We start from the raw sequence: 21,145 nt of genomic DNA on the forward strand, positions 1-21,145 counted from the left end.
ATAATTTCCAAATGGTTATTCAGAATTCTTCAATGACAGGAGATATGCTTTTAAGTAATCATACCCTGACCTCATAATTCATAAATTCCTAAAATATTTTTAGAATTCAGAGGGCAACTCATCTACATGACTACTGTCACCATCAGCAGAGATAACCCTGAAAAAGAAATACTTTGGATGTGGTCCACGTGATACTAGCCTTTGACCCTTCCCTTCCCATAACAAGGACTCCTGTGCCCAGTACCCCGGGCATCATTCCTTCCCTCGAACTTCCCCCCGTTTTCCTGGCTGGGTGTGTTTGGTACCAATACTGTGGGATTCTTAGACAAGAGCCCCAGCAGGAAGAATTTTTTTTTTTTGGCTTTTTGGGTCACACCCAGCGTGCTCAGGGGTTACTCCTGGCTCTGCACTCAGCAATTACTCCTGGTGGTGCTCGGGTGGGACCATATGGGATGCTGGGGATTGAACCCAGATCAGCCGCATGCAAGGCAAACGCCCTACCTGTTGTACTACCACCCCCAGCAGGAAGAATCTGGGGACACGAGTGGTTTGCAGATTCAAGTGAACTGAGGAATGAGGAGGGAGAGAAGATGGAACGGAGGTGCATCTGTCTCAAATGCCGGCAAGCCTCCCCTCCTCTCCAGACGGGAGCTGCTGGCACACAGACGTGCAGGCAGAGAGTTCAGTGCTCACACCACTTGATGCCAGTCACTGAGGGGCAACGGGAGAGAAGGTGCAATGCCCAGGGGAGCTGGGCCCTGGAGTTCTTGTGAACTTCCTATGTCAGACAGTCTTTGTGGGGCTGAACGCTTTAAAGAAAAAAAAAAAAGAAGAGTCATTTGCATAGATCTAGCTGTTTCCATGACAACTCAGTGCTATATTACATTATGGCCTGATGGAAGCTTTCACACAGCTACTGGCAGAGGGTGGGGGGCTCCCCAGGAGACGAGGACTTGGGATTAGACTTCTGGAGATTTACCGACTGACGGTAAAGGGGTGTTCCTTACCCTCTAGTCCACTCCCTGTGTAGCGTTTAATCAGACAGCGCTGGTGTCGGGGAGACAGTTCCTGTTCTGGGGTGACAGGGTAGTTTCTTCCTGTTTAATCCCACTTTTATTAGGTTCCACTCATAAGCACCTAGTCATGTCCAACGTGACGGTTACACGTGACAATAAAATTTCACAGCTGTGTTTACACACTCCAATAACTAAGTTAATAGCGAGGGCAGTTTGGCAGAAAATGATCAGGTTGATAAACTGCTCAAAAATCCTCAACGATCCACGTTTGTCCTCGGAGCCATAACTGCGGTGCAAATAGAGATGTCCACCTTCTCCTGCTCATCTCACAAAGCCCCGGGAAGTCTCCTGAAGGGGACGCCAGGAGCGGGGAGAGCAAACTCGCGCCATTCTGCCCAGAAAGGCCCTTCACTGGCGAGACACGCAGCTCAGGTATCCAGGGATCACACGGGACAGGAAACGCCTGCAGTGCTTACGGCAAAGAGGGAAATGATTCCTCACCCTCTTTCTGGAAAAGACACCCCCAGGAGGACCCTTTACTCAACAGAAAGGCAAAGTTAGTTTCATCTCGTTCCCTGCTCCCGCCACCGACTTCTATTTTGTCTTTGTTGCACACATGCTTAGAGTCGATATAAATTCCAACATCTGCTCCGCCCAGTCTAAGATCTCTTCAGAAGCAAATGAAGAGCCGGGTATGAGCCCACGTGACAGCTCATGTCCTAGACCTTCCACTGCATCAGGGACTTCAAATGCTTTGGCACCTCCCCCTCTAAGCCTGATGTTTCCAAGTATTTGTACTTGTTTTCTGCTAGCTGTACAGTAAAAAAAAGAATTTTTGTTTTTTGGTGGGGGCACACCCAGCAATGCTCAGGGGTTACACCTGGCCCTGCACTCAGGAATCACTCCTGGCAGTGCTCAGGGGAGCAGATGGCACGCCAGGGATGGAAACTGGTTTAGCCATAAACAACCTTAGCGGATGTGCTGTTACAAGAAGGAAGAATTTTAAACAAAGAATAAACGATGGAGGGTGATCTTTTAAATCTAAAATCAAGAGCTCAACAAAAAATGAGAGGAATGGGAGAAGGTTTCCTTTTTCTCTGATCGTGGGTCCCTATAAATGCAAAATACGCTTAACTGTTGAAAATATCTGGAAGCCCGATTAGAAGACATGTTCATGTTTGCTTTTAATTAACGGCACAGGTGAGTTTCAGGAAGAGTATTTATGAACAGGGCAGGGATGCCACTTGAAAAGGGAATTGAGTTTATAAATGTAAATCCCTTTTCTCGAAAATAAGCTTCAACATGCGTGAAAACTAATGGAATGTAGGGACAGTAGCTTTTTTTAGCTACCCTGGGTCAGTATCTTAAGTACTAACTGCGTTTCTTAGGGGATTGCTGTACATGAAGTGCTGACTACTTCAAGCCCAGATTTCTACACTAAATATTCCTTGAAAAAGATTTGAAGTTTTAAAGTGAAACTGTCATTAGCACAGCAAATGAACCCTGATCACGACGCTGCACAAAGGTATGTGCAAACTTCGCAAAGGGGAGCTGATTCTCGGCCCTGGAATGCCCAGATTGATTTGTGTAATTCCAATCGAACCACATACAGAATTCGGAAACACCACCCTCCTGGCTGCCTCTCCCCCAGAACAATCTGACTCCTAGAAAAATGATTATGTTAACATGCAAGTACTCACAAGTTCCGTTGATGGGATGTACCACACTAACAAAAGGATAAAAATCCTACGGCCATTGAAATAGACACAGATAAAGTATCAGTCAAACTGGAATATTCCTTCATCCAAAAAAAAAAAAGTCTAAAAACTTAAAATGGAGGGCCATATCTCAACAGAGCAAAGGCCTTCGATGAGAGTCCCACAGATAACATCAGCCTCAACAGTGAAAAGTTGAAAACATTTCCTTAAGATCACAAGCAAGACAAGGACTTGGGATAGTCTTGTTTGCTGGAACAGAGTGTTGGATTCCCAGTGAGATCAATCACGTGGGATCATGCAATCCAAGACATCCTCACTGGAAAGGAGGAAGCAAATCTGATTCTTTTTGCAGGTGACACGACATCAGACTTGGCCACCAGCTCTCGGAACGAGTTCACACCTCCATCTGGCCTTCACCGCACCTTGCTTACAGAGGGGCTGTGCAGAGACCAGGGAAAAGAAAGGAGGGAGGCAGAGACAGCAGGGTCCCTATTGCTCTGGGCCTGTGGGTCTCTGTCAGCTCAGAGCTCCCTGGATTGTGAGATCATCATCGATCCGGCTTCTGGGCATTCCCTCTGGAGGGCACCTGCTTGGGGGCGCACAGCTGGTATGACGAGAAATGAACCAGAGGTCACCGCGGTCATCACGAGCTTCCCACTGGAAGGACACATAACGAGGTCAAAAGAGTGTCCTGCGGCAAGCCAAAATGGAAGTTTCTCCACTGCCAGGCTGATCTGGGCCTCCGAGGGATACCGGGAGGCCATTCATTTCGAATGTTTCATCAGGAATAACAAATAAAAGCATCTGTTGGAAGGAAACCAGGTGCCGCGTAGGGCTGCACTGTTCCCTGACTCTCCCCTCTCCGGCGGGATCCAAAGGGGATTCTGATGTTGTGTTCGTTAACACTAGTTAATGTAATTTTTGTGATAATTGTAGAGCAAATAGAGCGAACTCTCAAATATAATTAGAGAAAAGTGCTTCTAATTAACTTGTAACTCGTGAGTCGCAAAGTAGAGCCACAAATCAGTTCTGCATTGTCAGGCCTAACAAGTAAAACACACTGTACATTCCCATCCGGGCAAATAAACAGAACAAAACAAACCGCCCTCTGGTAAGACTTTCTTTGGAGTCTTTGTGGTGGGTTGGCACACTCTGAATGCAGTGGTAGGTAAGTGTCACATGGCTTCCCATCAGCAGCAGGGATGACCTAGCGGAGGGACACGGCGGCCACTCTCAGCCTTCTAAGAGCTGCCCCTTGTCCACTTGTCTGGGTCACCCATGCAACGAGTGACTCTGTGAGACCCCCAAGAAGTTTAGGAGAGCAGCAGAGGATGAGGGTAGTTGCCAGCCTCACCCCAGTGAACCAGCTGTTTGTACTGGCTGTACCTTGAGCTCTGTAACAGGCAGCTTCCGCTGCATTTATTCCACGAGACTATTTTCCTCTCTCTCCCATGAGCAAGCCCACCGCAAAGAAAGGAACCCCGGATCTACTCTCACTTACACAAGTGACACAAGAGCCACCTATTTACCATGGACAACTGAGCTACCGCTAGGAGCAAACTAGGCTGGCATCGCTCAAACAATCTGTGTCTCCTCAATCCCCCTTCTCTCCTCCCGGCCATCATCGTGGTCTTGCAGAGAGGACAAAGGGAAGTTTCCAGAGCACAGGTGACGGAGCACTGCGGGAGGTGGAGCATGTTAACACATGTATGAGCAGGTTGTTCCCACAGAGACTGGGACCCCAGCAATTCCAACTGGTTATGATGAGAGAAAGTGGGAAATGGATGTTAATGCCACAGGTTTGAGGAACAGAAAGCTGGACTAAGGAAGGTCCCATGCCCCAAGTGGAATTGGGAAAACCTTCAAATCTGACCTCGGGACCCACCAAGCCTTCCCCGGCATACAGCACAATGAGTGATCGGGAAATTTTACTTGTCCTTTTGGGGATATGAGTGTTGAGCCTGGCTGGAGAGATAATACTGCGGTTAAGGTGCTTACTTTGCAGGCAGTCAACCAGGGCTCAATCCAAGCACACTATATGGTTCCCAGAGCACTGTCAAGAGTGATCTCAGAGCACAGAGCCCAGAGGAAGCCCTCCACACTACAAGGTGTGGTCCAAAGACCAAAAAAATAAAAAAAAATGCAGATCTGCAAAGATTACTTTCTCAGGAAAGGCACACCAGGGGCTGAGGAGGTGAAGCACAATAAATAATGTAGTTTTAATAGCTCCGGAAGCATCCAACTGGGGCATGAATAAAGAAAGGCTATGAAATACATTTCTATAGTCACCAGTCTGCATCTTATCAGAGCATAAACTAGCAGAGATTCCAATTCCCTTAAGACTCTGGAGCTGGGGCGGGGAGGGGTGGAGAGCTAGTGCAGGGTTAAAGCGCTTGCACTCACACCACCCACCCAGGTTGATCCTCAGGGCTGCATATGGTCCCCTAAGAACCACCAGGAGTGATCCCGGAGCACAGGACCAGGAGTACGCCCTGAGCACTGCTGGATGGATGTGGTTCACCCATCCCCCAAGGGCTGCAGTGCACGCTTTGCTTATGAGAGCCATGACTTCCACCCCTGGCACTGAACAGTCACCTTGAGATAAGAGATCAACTAGGGTCAGGAGAAAAAGGTAGGGTAAGATTAGGGGGAAAGAAATTGCCCTGAGATGGGAATGAATGAATTAACTGTCACCTGGACAGGACCAATAGCCTAACTCAGTGGTCTTCAACCAGCTGTCTGCAGGGGTAAAACAGGCTGAAGACCACCAGTCCCAGCTTGTTTGGAATTATGGCTTGTAGACCTGCATGCAGGACAAGTGCCAGCCTGCAGCTATAAGAGGATGGTGGACGCTGGCCCTAATGGCTAAGCAAGAGCATTTTCGCCACCGAGTGCCTGTTTGTCACCCCTCCTGCCTCTGTTTGCCTCACAGCACCTGCTGCCAGTCCCGGCAGTCATAGGTTTACCTGCCTCACTTTGTATCCTCTGCCCTCTGCAGAGGGGGTGCATGGGGGCAGGCTGTTGACATGGAAGCTGGAAATGTTCTCCAAGGATTCTGTTAATGGATGGTGAAATGACACGAGTATTAGTAGAGAGAATCTGTTCCGTATGGATCAGCTAAAAAAATTGACATTACTCTTTCCACCGCCCAATCGTGCCTTTTCTTCCTCCCTCTCCCCGTCCTCCCCGTCTTGGTACTCAGGCACCGCTGTTTGACTCGCAGGAAGAGCTACAACATAGGAACACAGGGACGCTGTATGGCTAGAAGGCTACCAAGGCGTTCATTCACCCAGTGTCCCAAGCACCCGAATAGCACTGCCATATGGCAGGCACTTAGCAACATTTGTTTAGTGGATGGACGAGTGAGACCCACCGTCTGCAGAGCTGATACCGCCCCTTGACAGGAAGCTAGCGGTGTGAATTTCTGGATATGTTTCGCCTTCCCCGGGCTGGGGAGGGAATTCGAGATCAGAGCCCGTGCTGAGGGTTAAGCTTTGCCCTTTGTATGTGGAGATAACAGGGTCTCTGTGGGTTAGAGATGACCAGTGATAGGAGATGAACGATACATCCCTACCGGGGATGCGGCGAGTCTCAACGCTGATGAGCTACAAAGATGGCTGTGGCCCAGAGGAGGGGCCAGCAGAACAATTTTCTCTTCTTTCAGCTTCTAGAATGAAGAGCCATGGGTTGGTCGGTGGGAATGACTCACTCCCGGGTTGGCTGACCTGCTTAAGAACGGGGCACGATGAATGGAGTACAGGCACCTCCAGCCACCACTTCCTCTTCTCCCGGGATGTGGAGGGACTCGGCCACAATCCCGAGATGGCTTTCTCAGCCCTGCCCTGCCTCCTGCAATGAATGGCTACAGGGAATTCGATGGGGTGTGTTCCAGGGTGCAGGGGGGCCGAGGTGGAGACAGGCTGACGTGATCCCCTGCTGTCCTTACACCTCGAACGCCTCTGCCTGATTCCGAATGGCCTCAGCAAGCCCAGGTGGCTAACAGAACTTACACCCGGAAGGTCAGGAGCTGATACAGTAGCTTCCCTCTTTCTTTTGAACTTGGCTGTAGAAGAGAAGATTTACTAGAGGGTGTTAAAATTTTTAGTGAAAGCTAGCCAGGCCTCGTTGTTATCTCGTTTCTGGAATTTTTACCCAAAGAGGGTAGAATTAAGTAGAAACAGATCTGATGGCCTACCCAAAGCGATGGTCATGAGCTGGCCTTTGATAGGAAACGCTGACCAGTTCCGATTCTGGAATTCAGAGGGATGTGTCAGAAAAGCAGGCTGTCTCCGGAGCAACGCAGTCAGGTAGGAGAGACAAGAAGAGCTTGGGGGCTTGCGGGGGGGAACGCAAGCAAGTAAAAATGGGACAGCACAGAGCAGACTCCTGAGTGCGTGAGCTGCAGTGGCCTCAGTGCAGGACTCCGCTGCCTCCTGCCAAGAGGCAGTCAAGATCTTACACGCAGAGGTGGGGGTTTCGGTAAGCACAAAGGCAGAGGAAGGAGGAGTCTGCCTTGGGTAAAGCGAAGACGGAAAGAGGTCACCAGACTCCGCCTTCATGCTGCCCTGCAGAACAGAGGCCAAAGAGGGAAAGGAAAGGGGTTCACTGGGCAGGAAGGGCAAGAAGTTGCCTCAGTCAAGACCAGATGGGGTGGGGCCCCCTGCAACAGGCTGGCTGAATCAGAACCCTGCCTTCTGGAGTGTGGGCCCCGCCAGGGCCCAGAAAGTTGGGTCCTTGGGACAAAAGCAAGAGATCTGGCAGGTGTGAATTAGCAGGCAGACAGCTCTCAAGGAGGTGGGCTGGGCAAAGGGTACTTGGGGGGTGCATGTGCTGGGTTACTGTCTTAGCACTGTCGTCCTGTTGTTCATCGATTTGCTCAAGCAGGCACCAGTAATGTCTCCATTGTGAGACTTGTTGTTACTGTTTTTGGCATACTGAATACGTCACGGGGAGCTTGCCAGGCTCTGCCATGCGGGTGAGATACTCTCGGTAGCTTGCCAGGCTCTCCGAGAGGGACGGAGGAATCGAACCTGGGTCGGCTGCATGCAAGGCAAATGCCCTATCCACTGTGCTATCGCAGTCTTGGGGCAAAGGGGACTGGATTCTGTGTGCCCTTCCAGGGGCTAATTACCTGCCAACAAGTGCAAAGTCAGTGCCAGCCCGGTCTCCCGGTGCCTGCCGGAAACTGCCCTCCATTGTTCCTTATCATATTTCCTTCCTAACTGCTGTCCACTGTCCAGCAGCTTCAGACTTCCAGCCCAGTACCAGACGAGAAGTAAAACCCAGTTCAGAAACATGGTGGCCAAGTCTCATTCCCACTTTCCCCCAAAGAAGTCCTGCACGGATGGATTCAGTCTCCCTCTTACAGGCAAATGCGTCCAAGTCAACCTATCTTTTGGCTGGACGTTTTCCCCTCAACTCAACTTTCTGTGCAGAGTGGGGATTCTCCAAGCTGACGCCGTCAGGCTGGCCTCCCGGGAGACTGCACCCTCAGAGATCTCCTTCCTGTACCCATCCTCTGATACTCTGGCTGGCAGAACAGCGGTCCTCCAAGATTTCATGTCCTAACCCCAGAACCATGGACCGTTTCCTCACATGACCAAAGGGACTTTATGGGATTGCACCAGGGAAAGTAAGGCTGCTGCTAATGAAGACAAGATCATAACCAATACCCTCGACAGAGAGTTGGGTGGGATCCTGACAGAGGGCATTCTGCCCTTCTCTTCTTCTGAGGTCCTGAAAGAATGCCAACAATTCTAGCAGAAGGCAATGACATTTCAAACGATAAAGAACCCCTCCACGCCACCACCCACCCCTCCAGAACACGTCTGCAGGAGACTGCAGAATGAAAATGTGGGAATGTGATTTCTGTCCTCTGAATCCGATCTTCGTACTTCAAATATGTAACTTAAGAATTGTGCAAGACTGGTTTTCAGACTTAATTCCTTCGGATGTTAATGTCTTTGGATCCCCAGTCTCAAAGTGAAGGAAAATTTTTGTTTGAAATGTCTCCTTGAGAATTTAATATTTGGTGGGCCTTAACATACAATCAGAAGCATCTCTGCATTGCTAGCATTTCATTATTGCAACGTCTATAGTCATTATTTTGATCCTCATGAGTCAGTTTCATCTTATCGCAAAACCGTTGAGAGTCTGCCCTGCTGGGCAATGAGGCCAGATGCTGTTTGGGATAAGAAAATAAAGCTGGAACTTGAACTTAAATATTGTCAATAGTGAGACCCCGGGTTTCATTTAAATAATGAGCAATTCTGACCTGCATTTCAGCACCTTTTGGTGTCATACATAAGGTGCCCCCAGCAACCACCAGTAAATACCAAAATAGCACATGAAGAATGGCAAAGGCTCGTCTTGACAAAATACTTAAGCTCCTGCTTGGAAAATAAGCTTGATCTCTGTGTGATCACAGCAATGAAGATAAGAGAAGAAACTGGAGGATGCTAGTGGGGCAATGATTCCCCTCTGTTCTAATGTCTCCTTCTACGAAGAGTGTTTAATTAATGTTATGCCCTAGACTTTGGAACCAGCGAGCTCACTTGGCTAGCAGACCTAAAGTGATGCCTCCAGCCTGGCTTTGAGCAGCAGTAGAGATAATATTTAGTAATATTGACACTGTTTCATCTATCGAACTGCTCAGGCTCCCGCAGGGAAGAATATGTTATTTATTAGAGACATAATGGAATACAAGAGTGGGAAGCGTAATTCTGCAGATAAGACATTTCATCACATTTCTGCAAAGATGCAAAACAGATGGAGGGAAATCGACGAAAGAAATCTAGAGGAAAGTCAACTCAGGTTAGTGGGGCAGAGAGTAGACTCAATCCCAATGAGTGTCAAGGGTGTGAGCAGTCCGGAGGGTGCTCTGGGAGACCGCCCCTTTTAGAGAAAGCAGGCAAGCAAGAGGTTGACGGGGGAAAAACGATCTGGCTCAGCCTCCACTGACCTACATGGAGAGGACACCCAGCCACCAAAAATGGCTGACCTTTGTTCCAGGTCAGATAAAGAAACAACACATAGAACTCAGAAGAATATTCTCTATGGGGGTATGGTGCCGCCAGCAGGTCAACCTGTACCTGCGGGGCGAGTGCATCAGCAGCCTGATGGTGCCCTCAGGCTTCCAGATACCCCGAAATTGCTGCTGTGCCTTTGGCCAGGCCCCAACAACTTGGGGCCAAGTTTACCAAGAAATTATATGACCAAAAGTTAGGTATGTGGGAGCCACGCCCATATACCACCTCCGGCTCAGCTATATAAGCTCATTTATTGGCCTTATTTCAGAGACCCATGAATCTTAAAAGAGATCAAAAAACGCAGTTAGGGCCTGTAGCACAGAGGTAGGTGGGAACCTGTGACTGAGAGCTCCAGGCCTGCTTGGATCAGGGCTGGGCCTCCTCCCCCCAGGTCCCCAGTTTTCTAGTAGCTTGGCAGTCACACCCAAAAATAGCCCTTGGTGCCATATAATTCATCAATGGCCAAGACCCAGGGACTATAAAACTCCCGAAAGAGAGCACCACAGAATGTCCTGACCCACGCCAGGCTGTCTTCACTGGGGCGCCCCAGATGGGGGCAGGTGAAAGCCCTCCCTGCCGCAAAGGACCCAGCTCTGGCAGCCAAAAACCTCCACAACCGAACCACCACCACGCTCAAGGCCACTCCCCACGCTCTCGGACCAAGCCTCACAAATGAGTGGATGCATTCCCGGACCACGTGGCTGCTTTTGCAGCCACGCAACACCTCATAAGATAGTCCCTACCCATTCTCCATAATTACCACAGCATATTTGATGGGGTTCAGACTATAGGCAACAAATCATAGAGGGAAATATATATATAATGCATATATACATATTTTCAGACATACATACCAAAGCTCACATCACCCAAACTTTAACAACATGTTAGTGATATCCTATAGAATGTCTTAATGGCTCCTGCCAAAATAGAACAATATTCACACTACTTCCTATATGAACACTTTTTTTGTAAGCATATTCAGCAGTTCTTCATAGCAGACAATACAAAATATATTATTTCAGTTGTGTTTTGGGACAGGGATTGAGGTTTGGGATGGAAACAGCCTGAATTTGGTAGTGGGAAGGTATAATGGCAGTGGGATTGGTGTTTGAACATTCAATGTAATCAAATATTGTGAGCTAACTTATAAAATTAAAAAAAATTAAAAAGTAATGTGGAGTTCATGCCCAATTCAATCAGCTTCATCAATGGCTGAATAAAAAGCAGTGCTCCTACATTACAAAAATAAAAATTGAAAAAAAAAAAGAAGAGTCTCTAAAGAGACCAATTGCACTGGAGAACGGGAAAACTCCTGCAGCTCTGAGCCTTGGAGAAAAGCCTTCCTCATGAAGTGACTGAAGAAGCTTCATGACAAAGGATCACCCTGAAATGCTTACAAGGCCAAGTATCGGAGTTAACAAGCTTCGTTAATTTACACAGAATGCATGCTCTCTCCTGACTCACAAACGGCAGAGAACAAAAAACCTGTTTATTAGTGAATCACCGTCAGGTACAGTTACAAACTTATGAACTTTCGTGTTTGCATTTCAGTCATACAGTGATCGTTTACCCATCCCTCCACCAATGCCCACTCTCCTCCACCAATAAAGTATGGCCAAATCTGAAAAAACAAAAATAGTATCTGTAGGAGACAAGAGTGTTAGTCAAAATGATTGTGATGACTATTTAAAAATATTTGTAAATTAAGCCATCATGATAGGTTTCTTAAATTATGATGTATACATCAATGTCTTCTCAATAAAACTGGGGAAAAAAACCTGCTTAAACCAAGTCTGTCAAATCAGCGAGGAAAACTCCATGAAAATAAAGGGGGAAAACACGACCCTGGAGTAAAGGGAGATAATTCACAGTAGAGGGGGGAAAAATTTAGTTCTAAATATCCTCAGAGAAATTCAAGAATCTTAGCTTTGTAAAACAAGAATGGACGTTGTAAGAATGACAATCCTTAGAACTACCCCCGGCATCACGACCACCACCAGCCCCTGACAGCCTCGCTCAGATCACATCTTTGTAGCTACAATGCAGGAGAAGTTTGTTTCGTTGGCTACTGGGGAAGTTTCTCAGAAAATAGCATAAAAAGGCAAAGTGCTCCAAGATACATAAGGAAATATGAGAAAGGAAGGAGAGACAGTACAGTGAGAGGGGCACTTGCCTTGAACGTAGCCGACCTAGGTTCGATCCCCACTACTGCAAAATGTCCCCTGAACCCCTTCTGAGCTCAGGAGTGATCCCTGAGCACAGAAACAGGAGCAAGCCCTGAGCACTGGTGTCTTTAACTCTGCCCTCACCCCAAAATCGATAATTCAAAAACGAAAATATAGGAAATAGGAGGGGAAAAATCCAAAAGGCTCAAATCTGACTAACAATAATACTTTCAGGAAAAGACACTGGAGAGAAGAGATTAATTTGTTTTTAAAATAACACGTCAGTTTCGTGGCACGGAGGAAGACCATGATGCTAAACTAGAAGTGTGGGAGATCAGAGTAATTCGCAAAGCACAGGCCTGGGCTCGAGTACCAGAGGAGCACAGCCGACCTGAGTTTCACACCGTCAGCAGCCCTGCTCCCCTGAACTGGAGTCTTGCCAGGAGCGACCCCTGAGTGCACAGGCAGGAGTAAGCCCTGAGCACAACTGGGCGTGGTACCCAACAAAAACAAGCAAAAACACAAAAAAGAAAAGAAAAGAAAAAAAGCACAAATCCAGATCTATAGTTACAAGTGTAGAGTTGAGTGGTAGGAAATATTCCTGAGAAAAATAATTTTCCATCTATCCTTAACTATAAATAACAAGAATCTAATCCATTGAAAGCGTCCCGTCCTCTAAGCATCTGTTGAAAATGGAAGTGATGAGAGTAAACCCCAAGGAGGAAGACCGGGGATCAGGAGACGGAAGCCCTCAGCCCAGAGAGCTGAGCACCCCCAGGGCTCCGATGCCGCCTCAGGGGCTGAGGGTCGGGGTGGCAGGAATCACTGACGACTGACATCAGCGACAGAGGTGAGCTGCAGGACACCGTGGCTGATGTCGGCCCCTTTCAGATAGGGTCTGGAAACCGACTATTTTGGCCAACGTCACCACTTTGGACTCACAAGGAGAGAAATGATTGCCTGCACCCTCGTTTTAAGGTACAGGTTCTGCCTCTCAACTTCATGATCAGGCAACCCCTGGAAGACCAACTACGGTCACAGAGCAGACAGCAACAACAGCCAGTTTTGAAAGTGTGAAAATCAAGAGCCGTCGGAGACTAGGCGTTCAGCCACTCAACTAATGCCAGTAAATCAAACAGTTAAACTGAGATCTTTCTCTCTAATTAAAGGCAAAGACCATTTGGGTAGGCAAAGTATAAGCTGAAGGAACACTCTTAGGACGTGCTTTTTACCGAAATAAAACTTATTTATTAAGTTTTATGGTGCAATAAAAACTGTTTTATTATGATTTGTAAAGCATTCTAAAATCTTTACTTGGGCATTTCAAAATTTAGGTTGATTATTTCCATATTTAGAGAGAGAAAAATTATATTAGTCAAGCCCGAAGGACATGCAGCATTTCTAATCAAAGTTTATTTGCTTAGGAGCATTTCAAGCAATGACTAGCATCTAATAGCTGCAACAGGGTTTAAATAAAATTCTGATCATCATCCCATAGTAATTATTGCATGGGAAGAAAATTATTTATCGCAAGGCAGTGGCAAAATATACTCTGCTGTAAATAGTTTCTGCAGAGCAAACAGGCAGCTGTTTTTTCAAGCATGCATGTTTACGTGTTGAATGCAAATGCATGTAAATACCTCAATTTTTATCACTTCATTATTGCCGGAACAGTATGTCAGGGAATATCCCATCCATAATTCAAAGCTCTGCAAGATCACTCTCTCCTTTCCTTCCAGGGTCATTAGAGAGTTTACAACTGGACACTCTGGGACTCTTCTGGGTACACAGCCCAGATCTCCTCCCAAACCTGGCTCGTCAGTAGGCTTTCGGTTTGGAAAATAATGATGAGAATGGGACTTTTGAATATGTATCCAGCATAACTGCAGCTTGTAAACATCTCGAGGGCAATTCAGAGTACAGGTGGTATCCCCTTTCCTTGACGTTTTCCCCGTGTTTTCCCTCAGCTAACAGGCAGGAAAGAGAACGCAAATGGAAAATCTGACAAATTCTGGAGGACAGGGCTGGTCTCTCCTGCAGGGCTAGTCCTGGCTGTTCTCTGACTTCGGTCTGCTGGGGAATCAGAGGAAGTGAGAGGCATTACGGCTCCATCCCCCCATCACTGTTCCCTATCATTCACGAATGCTCATCCAAGTTCATTCGGAAAGGGATTTGAGGAGGCATCCGTGACCACCCGGATGAAAGGGCCATTTCGCTCTGACATCTCTCCCACCCTCCAGCCCGAGTCTCCCGTGGGGCACCTCTAGCAGGGTTCCAAAATGAACACGTGTCAGGCCTGAAGCTTTACAGTTTTGCAGGGTAACAGACGGGTGTGACGCGTCAGGGTGGAGCTCAGTTCCTGCCCGTCCCAGAGGGCCTTGGACGGGGCTGGGCACAGAGCACTGCGTGGTCGGGAAGTCCCAGGAGCACCACTTCTCTGGCACCCACAGAATCCCCCAAGTTTCTGAGAAATGAATGACCATGGAAGGAATGAGATTCGGGAATCACACCCACAGGCTCAGTGTCCTGAAGTGGTCGGCAGACTCGGGGAGCACTGAGCATCTGAGGAGGACGAGTGGGGAGAAGGAAAGGGAAGAGAAGCAGAAGACCTCATGCCCTGTGGTCGAGCCGGGTCGGCTGGACTGAAATGCCTGTTTCCTGAGGTGTCTGGGATCCAGCTAAGGAGCGTTTCCCTGGCTGTCCCAGGCAGATGACCACGGGCTGGTGCTGATGACGAAAATCACACTCTGAGGCCCTTAGGGGTGAATTCACTGAACAACCGTTACTTTGGCTTCTGGGAACGGAGTTGGCTTCCTCTGGGTTTGCATTTTTGTTGGGCTTGTTCTTTCTGACTTGCTCCAACTGTTATTTTGGGAGCACGGTCTGCATAGCGTTATCAGAAATGTTGCAGGCCTGACAGAGCTCCAGGGCCACTCCCGCTACGGAGGGGCAGCAGGCTGGCGTCCTGTCACGACCGTCTCTGGGCCTCCCGCCATTGCTCCCAACACACCTTCACAAATCAGCAAACCCAGTCCGGCAGGCACACCCTCACTCAAGGTCTGCTCCCATGAGGCTGGAGTGATAGCACAGTGGGTAGGGCGTTTGCCTTGCACACGGCCGACCCGGATTTGATTCCCAGCATCCCATATGGTCCCCTGAGCACCGCCAGGGGTGATTCCTGAGTGCAGAGCCAGGAGTGACCCCTGAGCATCGCCGGGTGTGATCCAAAAAGAAAAAAAAAGTCTGCTCCTAGCGACTGTTTAATTCCCTGACTCTGCTTCTTTCTGCCCCACCCAGGAGGGAGGCCACTGTGTCTTTGTCTCCCTCCCTTGGACCCACTTTGCTCAGCACGACCCCCTCGAGCTCCATACACAGAGCAGCCAGCTGCGGGGCTGCATCTTTCCTTACAGCTGAGCGTCTCCACACCAGTCTCTCCTGAGCGACTCGTCTCTTCCTGGGCACCTGCGCTGCTCCCAGGCCTTGGCTCCTGTGAAGAGCCCTGCACTGAGCACAGGGGAATAAGGATCTTTTTTTTTTTTGAACTAATGTTTTTGGCCTCTTGAGTATAGATGCCAAGAAGTAGAATTCTTGGGTCATGCGGAAGCTCAGGTGCTAATTTCTGAGACGTCCCTGTGCTGTTTACATTGCTGCTCCTCCGTCTTGGCTGAAGTCACCCGGATGGTGACTTTCCCTCAGATTTCTGCGGGCACAGAAATTCAGAGGATTGATTACCACGGGGGCTGGAGTGATAGCACAGTGGGTAGGGCGTTTGCCTTGCATGTGGCCGACCTGGGTTCGATTCCTCCGCCCCTCTTGGAGAGCCCGGCAAGCTACGGAGAGTATCTCGCCCGCATGGCAGAGCTTGGCAAGCTCCCCGTGGTGTATTGGATATGCTGAAAACAGTAACAACAAATCTCACAATGGAGACGTTACTGGTGCCCGCTCAAGTAAGTCCAAGAGCAATGGGATGACAGTGATATAGTGATCCAGATTACCACAGACTGGCCTGGAGCAGGTGCTCATTCTGCACTGAAACATTCTCCCAGATGACCACGTCCAGTTTCCTCGTCGAGAGGAAGGCCAGCATGCTTGCCACTTTTCAGCAGCATCGACCGTAGTGACTCCAAGTCACAAGCCTCCATGTAGGAAACGTCTCAACAACAGGTTTTCCACTCACGGAGGGGAGATTCATCGGCTGAGGTTCAGCCAAACATGAGAAGCCTGCACTTTCAGGAAGGCAGGAGAGGGTGGTGGAGGCAGCAAGCAGTCACCCCGGGTGACTTCAGGCTTGGGTGGCAGCTGGCAGGAGAGGGCAGGAATCTGGGCCACCAGCACAGGCCGATGAGGAAACAGGCCCACCTGAGGCCTTTGTTCTTTTCACACGGAGCGGAGCAGGGGGACCATGTCTCTCTGTGCATCGAGAACTGGCACCTTCCCTGCAGCCAAGGACTCCTCAGAGGCCTCGAGAGGCCCGGCCATGGATGCTGATGTGCCCGGGGAACGGCATCGGGCCCGAGAGAGCAGAGTTAAAGGCGACAGCATCTCCAGCAGTCGGTTCCTTTCCTGGAGGCTTCTGTGGTCTCTGAGCAGACGTGACACGGGGCAGGCTGCAGCAGGGATGCATGGGCGAGGCCTCCTCTCTGGGCACCGTGGCGACCGTCTGCGTGTGGCTGTTTCTCCTTGGCAGCGAGATCAGTCACCACCGACAGTGCTTTTGGACGTGTTAGAGCAAACCCACATGGAGTGAGAGCCGATTCTTCCCGAATCCTGAAAGGGGAGGGTGAGGTCCCCACAGGAGACGCGCCTGCAGTTCTGTTGGCCCAGGAAGCCACTGGCCCAGCCTGGGTGAACCCAAGCAGAGAATTTTTGTCATCCTGGACAAGCGCCTGAGTCTTTTCCAGGGCTTCTCCATCCCAGCACCAGCGGTGAAAAGGACCAGAATTCATGACATCACAGCAGGAACACCTTCCCACTGAGCTATCCCACGTGCCACAACAACACGTCCACAGGAAGAGTCTCACCTGGTCGGACCCTGGTCTGCCCAGAGAGAAGCCTGGCTTCCACAGCCTTCATCCTGTCTCCCCACAAACACAATTCTCTATTCACAGGAAGAACAAAAATAAAAGGAACGAAAACTTTGGGTCTACTTCTAACTGGGCAGGAAGTGCAGAGAGAGGTGGCGATACTCTCAAAGGGAGTGTGTCTAAGGAGAAACGTATGTCGAGAGGCTTGACCCCAGAGGAACAAATGTTTGACTCTCTAGCTCCAGACATTTTTTCCTTTGTAAAAAAAATTGATGTAAGCCCATTTGTATTTTTGTTGTTGTTGTTGCCTTTGCCACGGTGGTCATTTCTTTGAGGGAGAGGGGTACACTGGTGAGGGGTGTGGCACTGGAATTATGTCCGCAAGAAACCACTATGAATAGTATTGCAAACCAAAATATAAAAACATTTTAAAACAATCATTTTCGGCTCCATGATTTAAAATACTGTTCACTGTATTTTAGAGGAAGACAGGAGGTCGGCAGAATAGCAGATCATTGAATATCTTTTTTGGAAAGTCAACCTTGCAACTCCCCTGCCAAAGGGGTTGGCAAGGGACTTGCTTCCAGAGATACTCTGAGACGAAGAAATAAAAAATAAAACAAGAACCTAAAAGAGCCCAGCCTGGCATGCTCGGCGCTCAAATCTCACCCGTGGCACCTGCTGTCTGCAGCAGGTCCACAAGGATAGCTGCAGGCGAGACGGTGAGGTCTGATGCTGACCGTGTCCACACATCACTCGGCATTTGGGTTTTGGATGCTCCTTCATTCGGTCCCTACAGCTCTCTGAGGTGGGGACTCTATTATTATTATTCTTTTTTATTGAATCATCGTGAGATACAGTTACAAAGCTTTCATGTTTGAGTTTCAGTCATACAATGATTGAACACCCATCCCTCCACCACTGTACACTTTCTACCACCAATATCCCTGGTATCCACCCCATCCCCATTCTAGCCCTCCCCCTGCCTCCATGGCAGACAATCTCCCCCAGACTCTCTCTCTACTTTGGGGCATTATGGTTTGCAATACAGACACTGAGAGGTTATCACATTTGGTCCTTTATCTACTTTCAGCACACATGTCCCATCCTGAAAGATTCCACCAACCATCATTGACTCAGTGATCCCTTCTCCATCCATCCCAGCCGCCTTCTCCCCCAGCTCATGAGACAGGCTTACAGCTATGGAGCAATATTCCTGGCACTTGTGTCTACTGTCCTTGGATGTCAGTCTCATATTATGTTATTTCATATTCCACAAATGAGTGCAGTCATCCTATGTCTGTCCTTCTCTTTCTGACACATTTCACTTAGCATGATACTCTCCATGACCATCCACTTATAAGCAAATTTCATGACTTCATCTTTCCTAACAGGTGCATAGTATTCCACTGTGTAGGTGAACCAAAGTTTCTTTAACCAGTCATCTGTTCTAGGGCACTCGGGTTGTTCCCAGATTTTGGCTATTGTGAACAGTGCTGCAATGAATATATAGGTACAGATGTCATTTCTACTGTGCTTTTTTGCACCTTTGGGATATATTACCAGAATTGGTATTGCAGGGTCCTATGGAAGCTCAATTTCTAGTTTTTGAAGGCATGACCAAATTGTTTTCCAAAAAGGCTGGACCAGTCGGCATCCCCACCAATAAAAGAGGGAACTCCATTATTCTGATCCTACCCAACACACTTTGACAGAACTTCTCTACTCACAGAAAGATTTTCATCTTCAGTTTTGAAAATATTCTTACTATGCTATGATCTGAAACTTAAGGACTTACTTCAGGCCTGAAGGTTTTAGTTAGGAACTGCTACAATGCTAGTGACAACCTCCCTAATAGTTGGCATCAGTAGAGACTATTGATCTCACTCATAATCAGATCTTGCAGACCTGTTCTTTTACCAATGATTATCAATAAGAGTCTAATATGAACCATGGGGTGGGGATAAGATACTCAATACTACTTTTTTGGTAGGAGGGGGCAGCCCGGGTGTGCTTAGAGTCACTCCTGGCAGGCCTCAGGGGACTACACGTGGTGCCAGGGATGAAACTGGGCTGGCGGCGTGCAAGGCCAACGCCCTTCCCACTGCACCACACAGCTCTGCTCCTAGATGCTCAATACTTGCACATCACGAGAACCCAAACACTGTCACAGAAGCTGGGTGAGGATTCTGTGCTTTTGTAGCCTATGTTAACACGCCCAAATCACATGCACTGCATCGGATACACTTTTTTTTGGGTTTTGGGTTACACCCAGTGGTCTTCGGCCTACAGCCAGTTCTGCGCCCAGGGAACCCTAAGGTGTTTGGGGGCTAGAACCGGGGCGGCTGGACACAGAGCCCTGGGCCCCCTCTCTCCAGGCCTCACGCCCTTCCATCTGCCCCTTGGGGTGCCTGCCAGCACAGACGGGGGCTGTTCACCCTCTCCGTCCTCCCCAAGACCTGGCACCATCACCCTGGCTAAGCACAGGTGCCGCTCTTCCGGGAACAGACGTGCACCTGGGGGGCGGACCGCGCGCCGGGCAGGGCTCTCACCTGTGACCAGCTCCCGGATCTCCAGGTCAGTCGTTTTGCGGAGGAGCCGCACCAGCGCGGGGATCCCGCCGCAGTTCTTCAGGGCGATCTTGTTATCGTCGTTGGCTTTCCCGTACACCAGGTTCCTCAGGGCGCCGCAGGCACTACGGTGGACTTCCGTCATCCGGTGGTCCAGCAGGTCCACCAGGAGCTGGATGCCTCCTTGTCTCCGTATCTGAAAGCGCAAAGCACAGCGACTTTGACCTTGAGAGCACAGATCCCGGTTTAAGCCAGAAACCGGGGTTTCCTCTGCCACGTACGGGCAGATCCTCAAATAACATCACTTTGTTCAACATCATTAAGTTATCTTATTTGCGAGGGAAAGTAGGGTCAGCTGACACGGAATGAAAGAACTTTGGGAGGCCCCGTTTTTTTTTTTTCTTTTCTTATTTCTTATTATAGTTTAGGTCACACGGTGACAATAGTGTTAACATTTATGGTATTAATATACAAAGTCACTGCATACCCTCCCCCACACACACCAAGTGCCCAAGCCCCTTCCCTACCGCCCTTAGGTCACCTCTGGTCCCTTCTCTGCCCTCTCCACCCAGTCCTACTGCTTGATGATCTGAATAACTGACGGGTTTGTCATTAATATGGTCTCTTCCATGGTCGTCTCTCTATGTTTGTGAAAAAACATGACATGTTCTCGTTATGTTATTTCCCTCAAAGTAGAAGTTTCAAGACCCCAGACCCATTAAGTGAGGACTTACTCCTTGTGGTATTAAATGAGGACTTACTTTAGTGGCTACAAGAAGGCACACAAGAGTAAAAACAAACAACTCTGTTTTCTCTTTAGATTTCATTTACTTGCCTCAATTTCTTACTGGCAAAAGTTCAAATGCATTTTCTTTCAAGTAACATAATCATTGAAAGGGGATTTTTCACTTCTTAACGGGTTTTTACAAAAATATGTTACAGGCTCATAGCATGAGGCAGACAGAGGAGCCCAATGAATGACTCTCACTCCTAAGACTTATTACACTTAACTGCTCTCTTAAGGGGCTGGAGGACTGATGTTCAAAACGTTAAAATTATGCTTAAAAAGAAAACACTCCCACCAGGTCAAAGGAACCAGAAGCTAAGTGAGAAATCAGAACTGGCACAGAAATTCTCAGGAGAAGACCCTGAAAACAAGAAAGTGACTCACGAGGAGAGCTGGTTCCAGCGCTTAGAACAAGATATTTTATGCACAACTAGGTATTCCACAGACAATAATATCATGCTAAGTTCAATGTCTTTAAAACTCCTCCCAAATTTGGCTTTTGGGACGGTGAAAAATAGGCTGAAAAGTGTTTTCATATCTTTGCTTTCCTTTCTTTGTGTCCTTTAATTTTTAGAATAATTTTTTAAAATGAGTTAACACATAGCCTGTTTCATGGAGTTTTCTCTAGCAAAAATTTATTTGAATATTTCTGCATTTGGACTGGAGTGATAGCACAATGGGTAGGACATTTGCCTTGCATGAGGCCGACCCAGGTTCGATTTCTCTGTCCCTCTCAGAGAGCCCGACAGCTACCGAGAGTATCCTGCCCGCACAGCAGAGCCTGGCAAACTCTCTGTGACATATTCGATATGCCAAAAACAGTAACAAAAGTCT

The 21,145-nt window shown here is 48.4% G+C and overlaps 1 protein-coding gene across 8 annotated transcripts in view; it reads right to left on the reverse strand.

Moving 5' to 3' along the window:
- CTNND2 (catenin delta 2) overlaps positions 1-21,145 on the reverse strand; it is a 902,659-nt gene that overhangs the window by 174,225 nt on the left and 707,289 nt on the right. For all 8 annotated transcript variants that reach the window (XM_055141787.1, XM_055141773.1, XM_055141779.1 and 5 more), the window contains one exon: positions 19,507-19,720. In XM_055141787.1, the coding sequence (XP_054997762.1) occupies positions 19,507-19,720 (214 nt within the window). The remainder of the gene's footprint in view (positions 1-19,506; positions 19,721-21,145) is intronic.

The sequence above is a fragment of the Sorex araneus genome, chromosome 1, assembly GCF_027595985.1.
Source record: "Sorex araneus isolate mSorAra2 chromosome 1, mSorAra2.pri, whole genome shotgun sequence".
Classification (NCBI taxonomy): Eukaryota; Metazoa; Chordata; class Mammalia; order Eulipotyphla; family Soricidae; genus Sorex; species Sorex araneus.